At 41.6% G+C, this 12,786-nt stretch overlaps 1 protein-coding gene across 4 annotated transcripts in view; it reads right to left on the reverse strand.

Annotated features, from left to right (window-relative positions):
* Positions 1-12,786, reverse strand: part of LOC134865633 (rho GTPase-activating protein 29-like) — a 29,629-nt gene that overhangs the window by 9,297 nt on the left and 7,546 nt on the right. Inside the window, exons 3-12 of one of the 4 annotated variants that reach the window (XM_063885289.1) lie at positions 6,623-6,766; positions 3,424-3,520; positions 3,142-3,214; positions 2,828-2,888; positions 2,091-2,240; positions 1,480-1,544; positions 1,264-1,374; positions 955-1,035; positions 461-628; positions 156-293 (exon numbers count right to left, since the gene is read on the reverse strand). In XM_063885289.1, coding sequence (XP_063741359.1) covers positions 156-293; positions 461-628; positions 955-1,035; positions 1,264-1,374; positions 1,480-1,544; positions 2,091-2,240; positions 2,828-2,888; positions 3,142-3,214; positions 3,424-3,520; positions 6,623-6,766 — 1,088 coding nt within the window. Of the gene's footprint in view, positions 1-155; positions 294-460; positions 629-954; positions 1,036-1,263; positions 1,375-1,479; positions 1,545-2,090; positions 2,241-2,827; positions 2,889-3,141; positions 3,215-3,423; positions 3,521-3,933; positions 4,306-4,325; positions 5,135-6,622; positions 6,767-12,786 lie in introns of those variants that run through there. The other 3 variants (XM_063885292.1, XM_063885290.1, XM_063885291.1) reach the window with 3 other exon arrangements.

Consider the following 12,786-nt stretch of genomic DNA (forward strand, 5'->3'; position numbering starts at 1 on the left):
AACTTTGCTTTAAGGGCAAGTCATTTGTTCTCAATTCATGATGCATTGTACCTGTAAGATATGAATATAACAACTACATGTTATTGGACAGTTAACTTCTGACTCTCAGTACATCAGCTTGTTAGCTGGCTGCTAATCACGTAGTGTCCACTCACAGCTTTGAGTGTGAGGTCACACTGGAACACCGTCTCTCGGATTTGTGTGAGGATGGTGCTCTTGGCGTTGGCCAGATCCATCTTCCTGACGCCTGCGTCAGCCATGCAGCTCTGGTACTGATCCTGGGCCTCCTCCGCCTGATCACAGTGGATACAGAAAGTAGTGAAGATGTGGATGAAATGCTAAATGTCAATAATACGTTTTCAGGAATTTAACTATAATGCACCGCTGCAAAGACACAAGCCCCGGTGTGTAAATCCTTCAAAGCTGAACGTTCATTGCTATCTTATTCTCCCCTGCGCACCTTCTGCAGAGCCTCCTCCTCCAGCTTCCTCTTCTTCTCCAGCTGTTTGTTGCCAGCGGTAGCGTGCTCCTCCTGGGATCGGTTGGTAGATGTGTGGGCTTTCTGGTACTCCTCTCTCCTCTGGGCCTTCAGCACTCGTGCTTTACGCAAGGTTGCCACGGCCTCTTGCTGCCAAACCACACAGATAGACCATAATGTGATTCAAATCCAACATAGGGGTTAAACAGTTATCATAAGCATAGTCAGGCACACCTTTCTGGTTGAATCACATGAGAAGTGACTGTAAACACTGCTACCAGGGCTCGTTTCTTTTTAACCATCCAGAAAATATATTGTTATAGATAACTGATGATGCAAATTACTATCTAGTTTGCGCTTTAGCTGATTTGTATTCCATAGAAGTAGCTTTACTGATATTAATAAATGCAAAAAGGAAGAGGGGTTGCATTGATTCTGAGCTAATAGCGTGTATTAAACAGGGACATGTCACAAACCATTTTCTTTTGTTCCCTCTGCCACTGCTCCTTGATGTCTTTCCTCAACTTGTCAAGTTCATTCTTACGAGCCAGAAGAGGCTGGAGAAAGATGGACAACGATTCAATGAGGTAGAGAATTTCATAATCATTTCATGCTTTTCTAAATAAAGCCTTAAGATAAATGATATGTATGTTCATCATATCAGAAATGCTTGTTTTCTGGTCTGCAAGTTCTGTTATGGAATATTGCACTTTTTCAAGCCCCACTGTATTAAAATACAGGGATTTTATTTATGTGCACTCTTGACTTGCATTACTCACTGTTACCTGTATGTATTTATTGGTCTGAAGAGCCATTGCAGTTTGAGTAAGCAGCTGTTTGTATTCAAAGTCGTTCTTGAATGTGGAAACGTAGATATCACTGAATGGCATGTAGTCCTTGGAAATAAAAAAGAAATTGGCAATGTTCAATCAAACACAAGAAAACATATACTGCATACACATTATAAATAAAGGATTTATATAAAAAGGCTATTTTCTTACCTGTTGACTGGCCAGTGTCTTAGCAGACTCTGCCATTTTGGCAAAACTTTTGGCATACTCAATATCTGAAAACAAAATAAACAAAGCGTGAAGATATTATTTTCTGTAAATACTATTAATTCAGTTAAAACAACATGCACTCCATTTAATCTAATTCCATAATGCTGGCCTTAAACAAACAGATATTTCTAGTTATTACATTCCTGAAACACAGTGTATTACACACGTATTATCCTAAATCAAACAAAATGAAAAGTATTGAATAGTTTAAGAGGATGAAACGGTACCAAATGTTTTCTGCTCAGAGTGAAAAATAAGTTGCCATGACTAAATGGCGTTAAAACACTCAAACTGTTCTGCCCCTGTTGAACTCAATTAACAGTAAAAAGGATTAGAATGACTCAGGGGTCCATTTTAAAAACGCTGTTTCATTCCTGGGTCAAACTCAATTTACAGATACCTCTAATGTCTTTTTAAACTGAACTCCAATGCAAGATGGGTGTTCATTTTTACTGTTTAGGAGTTATTGTGTTCCCCAAACATATCTAGTATTCTTCCTAATGCAGTAACCCTTTGATTGCAACCCACTGTCCATAGTCTTGAAGTCTCACCCATTGTCAGCCGTTTCTCCATCCAGGCCAGGAGGTCTTTGATATACCTGGACCAGGCCTTGGCATAGAGTAGAGCAGACTCCACCCCGCTGTCATGCTTCAGCAGGGTCAAGTCAACCTCTTCCTCGCGTGACAGTGGCGCCTCTGGGCCTAGAGAGAAACACATGGCATCAAGAACATTGCCAAGTGTTGGATTGGAATGATGCGTCTCAGTTCTACTACCCCCAACAGACGTGTGTGGGAGGTAAATGGAAAAAACACATTCAGGTTAAAGTTAACAGTGTAGGAGGATTTAAAAGTGCCGGGCGCCTTTTCAAATAGCATTATTTTTCTATTAACTGGTTACACTGTGATGCACCTCTCCCAGGCATCCAGCGTCTGATTTAACACAAACCCCATGTGTTTCCCATCCCACACGGAACTACTCCCAAACAGGCAAGGAATGTGAGATATGTGGACGGAGAGGGGAAAATGAGCAGCTAGTATGAAAAAAGCAGCAGAAATAACAGGGGTGGAAGCAGAGGCTAAGGGTGGGTCTACCTCAGGCATTCAAGCAGTCCAGCGCCTAAATCACTCAGCTAACTCGCCATCTGACACTAAGGGCGTCCCTGGGCTACAAAGCAACCATTAAATGCTTTAAAAGCAGCCATTAATACTCATTACTGTTCAGGTTTCATTTATTTTATTCTACACCCACGTTGCTCAGAGGTAAATGACGGACTGTGAATAACACTTACCCACAAGGTCATTTTTCTCTGACAAATATCCCTCAGGATCCAAAGAGAGATTGTCAAAGGACTGTGAAAAAGACATTTCAGATTATAAGAAGGGAATAGCAGACATACGATCAAAGTAAGACTTCACAAGCAGCTGGGTTTGAACACCCCAATTAAGTACAGAAAACAAGTCTTTGAGGCTTTTTAAGAAAATGGTGGCGGGGTGAAATTGCCACTTTAAAAAAATGCACCTCTTTGAAAACTGTAATGTTTAAAAAAAAAACGTTGAAAAAAAAAGATGGTGCGAAAACTGGGAAGGAAAGACGGTGTCTCACCCTGCTTCTCCTGGTCTGGGGGATCCCCAACCCTGGCCCGCCGTCCACATCTCCCATAAGGAAGTCAGAAACTCTGGAGGGAAGATGTGTAGATATATGTCAAATGATTGGGTGAAAAATGCAATCTATTCAGCAGTAAAGGGTTTCCAGAAATGCTACTGTGAAGTATGCTGTTTGTAAACTTTAACCAAAAAGGTTGGCTAAAGTCAGCCCTGTTTTTCTTACACAAAAAAGTAATAAAAGTTTTGTGGTGTTGAAAAGCTATTCAAACATTGTACTCACACATTGCCGAAAGTGAATGCCAAAGTGTCAATGGATGTGTGTATCTCGCCAAATATAGCCTGAGTGTTTTCTGGGTTCACTTCCTTGAAGTTAATGCCTGTGGAGAGTGATAAAACACACAATAACTTCAGCCAAAATTAAACCGCGTTACAAAGCAGCTCATGTTCAGTCCTTCAACAAATTCAACTGAAACATTGTATTAAATGCATGCAATTCCTCTCAGAGCATTTGGTTTTATTCTTGCAATCCTAATTAATAGAGACCTTTTTTATCTGATTGACTTTTGTGGGGAGAAGTTTATCGCCTCTACAAGGGCTTACGTTTTTTTCAAGTATGTTTTGACATTCTCCTCGACAGCGGACAAAAGTTTAACCCCTGAGTGGTAACAAAGGGTCAAGTGTTTCAAAGGAAGCGCTATGAAAACAGCTTAAAAAACACAGCTATGAGAGCAGAAGTTGTCACAGCACATCGCCCTGAACAGTCCATTTCTTCCTACCACTTCAGAAATACCTGCTTCCAAGAATGTTCAAAGACGGATAATCAAGAAATATAAAAAAACAATCCCAAAAGTTCCTTCCTACGTTCAAATGTGTTATAATCCCATATGCTATCTTCCATGACGATCATGCACAGAAAAGGTGATCAAATTGCACTCATTCTTTGATTTGATATCTATTGACAGTCAGGCGTCCACTTTGTTTTAGATCCATTAGACCATCGACGCTTGAATAATCTTTGAGAAAGTTTGCACATTGTCGGAGAACAGTTTACGCAGCAAGAGAAATCAGAGGACCCGAAGAGACAGTGAAATCGACTAAAGCGAGTACTTCCTGCCTGCCCGCAACAGGAAACCCTCACCCGGCCTGAGTTCTGTGACATGTAACACTATATGCAACTCTTACCTTTTTCTAGTAACGTTGTACAGTAACTGGGACCAGAAAAAGAAATCTATAAAAAGTTTCCAGACTTATTTCTAGCTTTTGTGCTTCCATTTTCTCTTCATTAGAGCAAATTCCATCCATGTCAGTGGTGGTTGGGTGGTTGTAAATATCCAACCTATGACGATGCATTTAAGGGTCATGGCATCCTGGGATGGGGAGGCAACCCCAAAATCCAGGGAGATTCTTGAAGACACCAAAAGTGAGACGCCTCCCTGCAAGCCTCCCTGCCTTGAACCTCTCTGGCCCTGAATGCTAGCGTACAACTCTGCACCGACTTCTTCCTCAGGACATCCTGTGCGTCTCATAACAATGATCCAGAGCTCGGCCCCCCCGTGTCACGATTGAAATATGGAAAATGCATCATTCGAGTACAGGGGCCATTGTTCTCTCACAGTTGAGCCGTAACTGGGACCATTAGTGCCTGAGAAATGTCTTTGATGAGTTAAGAGCATGTCTTTTTTCCCTGATGATTCTACCTTGACATAGCTTCATTTCTCTGGTGTGAAATCGGATTACAAACACATGAAAGATAGAAAAAATGAGGCAAATTGAAAGATCTCTTAGAGAGCATAGTGACAAAAACACTGCCTCTGACATAGAAGTTTGCTCGTAGTGACCAAATGTGTCCTTCAAGCGTCTTCCCTAGACAAAGGGAGACAGAGCAGGGAAAGAATCTCAATATGTTGAGGAAGTTGACACTTTTATTGCAGAGCCTTGCAGTTTTTCACAAGGAGCGACACACACACACACACACACACGTTTGATTCAATGAGTCTGTGAAAAGATCATGTATTTGATGCAGAAGAAAACACTGCATTTAAATGGTATTTAAAACAGTATGTTTGGATAGGAAAGGAAGGGGATTTTTTTCCCCAGTAAATTCTGGCAGCTGCCGAAGTGCCCCAGGTGTTTTAAGCATCAAAGGGCAACATGAATGAAGAGGCGACACACTCTGAAGACACTGAGACGCACAGGGCCTGTTATCATCCCAACCTTTGAGTCCTCATCTCTGATGTCTCGCTGACTCATTCCTCTCTCAGCCTCTCCTGTTCAGTCCTCCTCTGGCCCGGTGACTGGTGGCAATATTGTGTTACCTACTGGCCCTGACGGGACAGTCCAACCAGGGTGTGTGTTGATGTAAGACACCCCCTTGTGGACAGGCTAATTCTGACTTGTCAACAACATATGCAGCTTCTGAATTGACGGCAAGAATAAATGGCTTTTCTTGAAAAACAGGAAACTGCACTGCCTTAATCTATAGAAGCATCATCAGTCCATCGCTGTAAGGTGTTTATTTATGCATATTTTTGTGAAATTATAGCATACAGTATAATAAACATCTTGGTAATACCCACACATTTTGTAAAATCATAGTATTTCTGTATTTAGGGACGCACCAATACAACCACCTTTTCTCTTAATAACAGATTTCAAGATTTGATTTCAGATCTTCATGTTTCACCGCACGGACATTAAACATTTTTTTAAAACATGCGTAATAAATGTGTATAAACCATTCAGTTATAGGTAAGACTATACTCGGTGACATGTTGTCATTTTACAACTCGTCACCGTACGTCTTGTTATTAAAGAAACAAAACAAAACTACCGTGACTCATCCTACTCTGAATCTCTTTTGTTTCCTTTTGGCATTCTACACGTTGTCAAAGCACTCGTCAATGAACCATAGATGCAGACAGATATTTTTAAGCATTTTTGAGGGGTAGCTCATAACTCAGATATAGAGATAAGGCAGGTGCGTTGTCAGACAGACTCACACCTCACGAAAAGGGGAAAAGAATGAAGACACGTGGATGTGCTCGACCGACAAGCCGCCTGCCGGGGGGCCCCCGTGGTCGCTGAAATATGGAATGCAAATTACAGTCGTCACCGCTGTAGGGATTCTTGTGTGTAAGTCAAGTGAAGAAAAACCCTTGCAGAGGATCACATTTCTAGCAGATTGAACTCGTGAGTTGAGATTCCTTTTGTTTGTGTTCATTTGGGAGACAGGAAACAGAGCTGTTGCTGAAGGAGTATTATCTTCTCATACTGCGCCCTTTCAGAAACAAAACTCCCAGCCAACTATAACTAAGAACAGATCAATAAAATACAACCGCAGGGTATTTCCCACACTAGTCTGCATGAGTTACGTAGGCTGAACCAGTAATGCAACACTCAGAGTTAGTGCCAGGACATTCCAGCATCATCTGAGTGTTTTTATTTGTGTGTCTCAGTGCATGCTAGTGACTACAACTGACCTTTGACCTTGGCAATGACCGTTCCAGCCGATCCCAGGATGTCTACTGAGTTGAGGGTTTGGTGTTTGCTGATGACGGCCTTGAGGACGCGAAGTAACTCTGCCAAACGTTCCTGCACCACCTCCTGAAGACCTTCCAGATTATCTTGGGATAAAAGAGACAATGCAGGTTGAAGGTTAGCAAGGTAAACCAAAAAGAGACTAAAATGGAAACCCAAATACCACAGTGCACAGTTTTCAAATCAAACATTTTCATCTATTAGTCAAAGACACTACAATAACACTACGTTAGTGTCTAAAGAATACCAAGCATTTATTTTGGCTTGTTATTTTAAATGTTGATGTCATCTGTGTGTGATCCAGACGATTTCCCTCAGGCACAGTCATACGCATTTTGTTTTATCTGCATGCAAGGATGCAACCCCAGATGATATCTGGAAGACGGTTCTTGTTGAGAGGCAGTGATTAAGGCAGTTGTTGCGGCATAAAACTGCAGTGATGAAACTTGCTTCCTCCAGGCGTAGAGTGACACCTTGTAGAGCGGAAGAGGGATATTTCTATGTAAACAGGTCGAACAATGTCAGTCACGCTTATGAGAATCTCACACAGGTGGAGCTGATGAATACCCAGAAGTGATGACATACTCTGTCTGCTTTTGTGGTCACAAGTGAACTCAAACCTGTACTTTAGACACGTCTCAGTTAACAACAAAGCCATCTATTGTATACGTGCAGTAGCTCCTCTGCCGTTCCAAGTCTTTGAGATGTTGTTGTGTTTATTTACTACACTTTTTACAGCTCATGCAATAGAAAAACACAACTGTGGTGCAGTGTCTGTGTATATGCATGATGCAATTTGTAAAACACTCCAATAAAAAGGGCACAAATAACCTTTTTAAAGAGTTGACTGAAGTGGCACATATGGTAGTTATTATGCAAGCATACTTTTCTGTAGCAATCTGCTGACAGTGTGAGCGGAAGAAAAAAAAAAGTTGAGGAAGATATTGCATATTTCTAGTGGTTTCCGAAGATGACACTTGAGGAGGAACAGAATGTACAAAATGCATCCATCCCTGTTTTTGCCAAGCGTACCACATTCTAAGTACATCCTGCTATGAAAGGTATGCTTTTCCTGTAAAACAACAGGATACAATGAGGAGCATTATACCATTTAATGTATTTATGCGTCTAAATGAATGCTCTTTTATGAACTTGTTAGATATTTTATATAGATTTCTCCAGGGAATTCAGACCTCACAGTGAAGAGACTTTTCAAACCACACAATTTAGCTCTTAAAATACAGCCAAAAGACAATCAGTAAATCTTGATGAATCCCGTTCAAACAACAGAAGAGGAAGAGTCTGTCTCCCGCTCTGATAAAGGCTAATCAGCTGTTGCTGTGCCAGTCGGCACCAGACAAAAAAAGGTGAGTTCATGTCTCACTTAGTGTTTTTAAAGTAGCAGGGACACTGTCTGGAAACAGAAAAGTCATCTGTTTTTTATCAAGGCCACCCCAGCAGGCAGTAGCACGAGATGAGAGGCTGAATTTATTGCAATGTTAAAAGGAATTGCAGAGGGCGTCAAAATGAGAGCCTGTGTGCGTGTGTGTGTGTGTGTGTGTGTGTTGCCCATTTGACTCCTTATTTAAAAACACTAACGCTAACTCCATTGGCTGGTGTAAAACGTGGTAGAAGAGACATAATCCGCAACGGAGACATAAGCCCTTGCCATCTGTGACACTATTTCAAAAGAAGACCGGAGAGATAAAGCTGAATATAGACGCTAGGCGAGATAAGACTTTGAGAATGAATCACTAGGAACACAAAACACTTGAAGAAACTCTCCAAATATACACAAATTAAAGGACACACAAGGGTCTTCTTGCTGATTAGAAGCTAACGGATCCCTGTCTTTACCTCCCCACCCCTCAGGATTAGAGGAAATGCGTCCGGTAATACAGGGGGTGGGGCTCACCTGCCCTCCTGCCCTAAGGCGAGAGGTCCCCTGACCCTGCAACACACACTTTGAGGTTCTCTCCCTACTGACACTGACAATGGTCCTTCATTAAGAACCCCTCCCCTTCCTCTTAACCTTAGCTCAGCTGTGTTTGAAGATTTTCTTATCAAAGACATATGTGGTTCCCCCATTACCATACGAAAACCTTCCTAATGAGGTCCACACCTGAGAATCTCCACTTAGCCTGACTAAAAGGCGCTGATATGGAGCAGTGACGTCGCTCAGGATCACCCGTTTCCCTTTCCTCAAAAAAAAAAAAGGGTTTAATTAGACTAATCTGTTCTTTAGAAGAGCAAAGGGGATTCACTTTGTGAGGAAATGACAATAGCGAGGATGTTGTGGCAACAAAGACCGAGGGACATCCTGAGCCAATCTGCTGGATTGGAACAAAGCCATTCAGGGCATTTTTTTCCCCTTGTTTTGGTATTGGCTGTGTCTTTTGTGTACTGTCACCCACTGCCAGCTGTCAGAATTCTCCTCTGTGCCGAGCTAAAAAACTGCACAAACAAACAGATAGCAGCCAGCGATTTCAATTCATGATATATGACAGCGTGCACGAGTGAACAAAGACCGTGTCGGCGCTAGTGAGAGCAGAGCTACTCAAACCCAAAAATGGGAATAGGGATCCATAAGGGAGTCAATACAGAATCAGATTTTAAATATAAATGTACCTTGAAAAAAATGGTGGTTGCCAAACCTGAATTACGATTCAGATTACAGACAATGGTGAAAACATCCACACCAAAAAACACAACGCAAACTATGTCAATACTATACCCAAACACTTATAGAGTAAAAATATAACTTGTTAAGTTTCAAAACGATGAACAACCAAGGTTTAACATATTACTTTTTCCAATGAAAGGGTCTTCACAGCTTAACCTCCCAGCCCAGTCTTTGCGCAATTACGCCACTTAGATCATTGTTCAATCACTGCCCTTAAAACCCAGATTAAAGATTCTAACAACAGAACTGTATATAGCAATCCCAAATGGGAATTAAGTTATCAAAACAAGGTCAGATTTTGTGTGACAGCTCATACTGATCACCACCATTGTTGCCCCTTTGAATTGTGTGAGAGGATCTTTGCTCACTGCAGCGTGAAAGAAAGCTGGTCAAAAAAAAAAATCAGTGGTGAGTGCCTTTGTCCCAACAATGGCATCAAAAAGCTCACTGTAAATTTGTAGCCAATTGAGGGGGCCGTGCCGTTCTTTTTGGTAGAGATAACAGCACTGAGGCATAGAGCCGGGTTATATTGTTTAAAAAGGAGGACCCCCCACCAACGCCAACGCAGCTCAAGGCGGTCTCGTCTGTCTCTGCAGTGGTGGGATGAGTCGGCGTCCCAGCCACGCTTCACGCTCAGTCTGCTTCATTTATTCTCTGCAAGATCAACACCCCCCTCCTTTTTAGGAAAATATATCAACAGTAAAAGTAGTTTTATGAAGGTTGAGACTGCGAGCTAACAAAACACAAATGTAGTCGATGTTTGCATTCAAGACGAAGTTAAATATGTGGCAATATGAACTAAATAATTACAGTTGATTGACTTGTTGTTTCAGCTCAATATCAGACTCTAACCTGGGATGTTGCAACAGTCCTTCACATGTACCTGACAAAAATACCAGTCATGCCTCTAGTTCCTATTTTGATACACAACTCCTGACAGCTGAGTGTTAAAAATACAGTAAGTGGGTTAACCGCTAACAGTATGGAACACTTTTAAAGAGTCACACATCTGGTGGTTCAAAGCTCTCTATATTTCCAGTCTGTCGTTTAAGATTCTTACCACGGTTTTATGACTTAACTACGAGACCATGTTACTAGACCCTAACTGTACAACATCGTAGTCTCATGTGAAATGCAACACGCATAATAAGATCAAATCTGGACAATGGGCTGCAAACAAAACAGAAAGTGTATCAGCATGTGTTGCATTTCTGAAAAAAAATAACCTAAGTCTCCAAAAATGGTCAACAATTAAGTAGCCTAAACATGTGAGTAACTTGTGTTTCTATCAAGAGATGGACCACCCAATGTTCAGCCCTATAGACTTGAAAAGTGGATCTTAAAGTCAGCTTAAAGTCATTTTGGTTACAATGGATTCTACTAGCGACTGGTGTCCACAGAAAAAAGGCCAGGAGAAACTTCTCAAAGCACAAACCTGAACAATCCACCTCGCTGTCAATCGGTTGCAAACACTCATGTAAAATATTGTGTTGTTTTGGAGTATCACTTACGAAAGAGGACTCTCTACACTCAAACATTTACCTTTTAAATGAATGTCTGCCCTCATATTGTTGTGTGCGCGGGGGGGTCCCATTGTGTCTGACAAAGCTCATTGTGTGTCTGCTGCAGAGAATCTAATCCAAATCTTCAGGTGGCCTGACAGAGGTTACAGCCCTTGCTCCCCCCACTGATAACGACGGGCAATCAACTGGCCTGTCTGGACACGCGACCCCCCCCCCCCCGACACACACAGACATGAAACAAGTCTGAGCAGCTCTGCTGGTGACACAGCGCGGCTTGGGAAACTGCCGCAGGGCTTTACGGAAAGACCAGGGAGGCCACGTTTCTCCATCAGGATCCCTCCTCTGCCTGTTCTCTGGAAGGGTGACGGATAAACACCCAGTGGGCAGCAGTGGATCTTCAGGTTGTATTTCAGATGTGTCCCTCATCCCAGGATGGTGACTCAGTCATCACCCTAAATGCTCCCCTACCGATGGAAGGGACCACGTTTTGTCCGTCTCGCATATCTCTTACAAACGGCATTGCTTGTCTACTTTTACGTTTGAATAAACTGCTCATATTTCTTTTATTCACGTATATTTGTTATCCTATCAAATGTTTTTGTTTCTATCGTTTTGTACAATAGTTGTATTTTTGCTCTTTTTCACTTTACAACCCAATTGCTCTTACTGTGTTCACGTATATGCACCATTACACACAAAGCAAGTTCCTTGTATGCAGTTAATGTAAAGTAACCAAGTAGATTTACTCTAGTACAAATTTGAGGTACTTGTACTTTGCTTGTATCATTTCAAAGAGGTAATCATGTACTTTTAATCCATTACATGTATTAAACAGCATTACTTGTAACAAAAGAACAAGCTACCCTGCAGTATACACATTATGTATGATTATAACAGAGTATTCCTACACTCTGGAGCGTCTACTTTTACTTAAGTACACGATCTGAGTACTTCTCCCACCTCTGCTTGTATGTGTGAGAAAACCTGATTCTGAGACACCTGAGTCAAATAAGCACATCTCTTTAATCCCAATCCACAAGGTCAGAAAATATTACTCCCACTGTAACAGACTCTGCTTGCGTTGCAGAGCTGCAACCTGAACTGCGACAGGTGGAGTTGTTTGGTCAGGAAAACCATCTCCAAACACTGGTTTCCCCCCACTGTCCAAACAAACGCGGACATTGCTGGGTGCCTCTCTGGCTTTCCCATGCCTTGTTTGGTGACAGAGCGGGGCCCCAGACATCACACAGACAGTAAACAGCAGGCCCTCCATAAACAGCTACCTGCTCTCAGCCTGTTAGTGGAGGGCTCTCTGTGAGGTCCGGGCTTCACACTTCAGGCTAATTCTCTGACACTTCATCAAATGTTTGGGGGGACTTTGCGGCAGGTGCATGACAAGAGTACATTCTTGTATCAACACACTGGCCTTCACAGGGCGTCAGTACACAGCGAGGTGAGACAAAGCAGAAAAGGAAACAGGAAAAAACTGATTTTACACAAGAATTCAGTCCAAACAATGGTTTTAAACCATGCAAAAACAAATGGTATTCTTGTTTTACAAAAGCATTAACGATGAAGGCTGCAAATTAATAATATATAATAATAATAAAACCATTGACGTTTAAGTAATTTGCTCAAATATTCCTAAAACCAAAAATGACATATTAAACATTTGTATTTTAGAAAATGTTATATAATATGAAGTAAAAATAAATATCAACACTTGAGGATCTCATTGACAGTTTTTCTGTTTAAACTGTTAAGTTGTAATGCCTCCAGGAACAAATAAAAGCTTGTATTATTAGCCAATTTTTTTTCTTTGATCCGGAAATAACTTCACCTTGACGAGAAGGTTTTTCCATTTGCCTGAAGGAACGACGTAATTTACTACAGAAGAGGA

This window comes from Eleginops maclovinus, chromosome 6 (genome assembly GCF_036324505.1).
Source record: "Eleginops maclovinus isolate JMC-PN-2008 ecotype Puerto Natales chromosome 6, JC_Emac_rtc_rv5, whole genome shotgun sequence".
NCBI classification, from domain to species: Eukaryota; Metazoa; Chordata; class Actinopteri; order Perciformes; family Eleginopidae; genus Eleginops; species Eleginops maclovinus.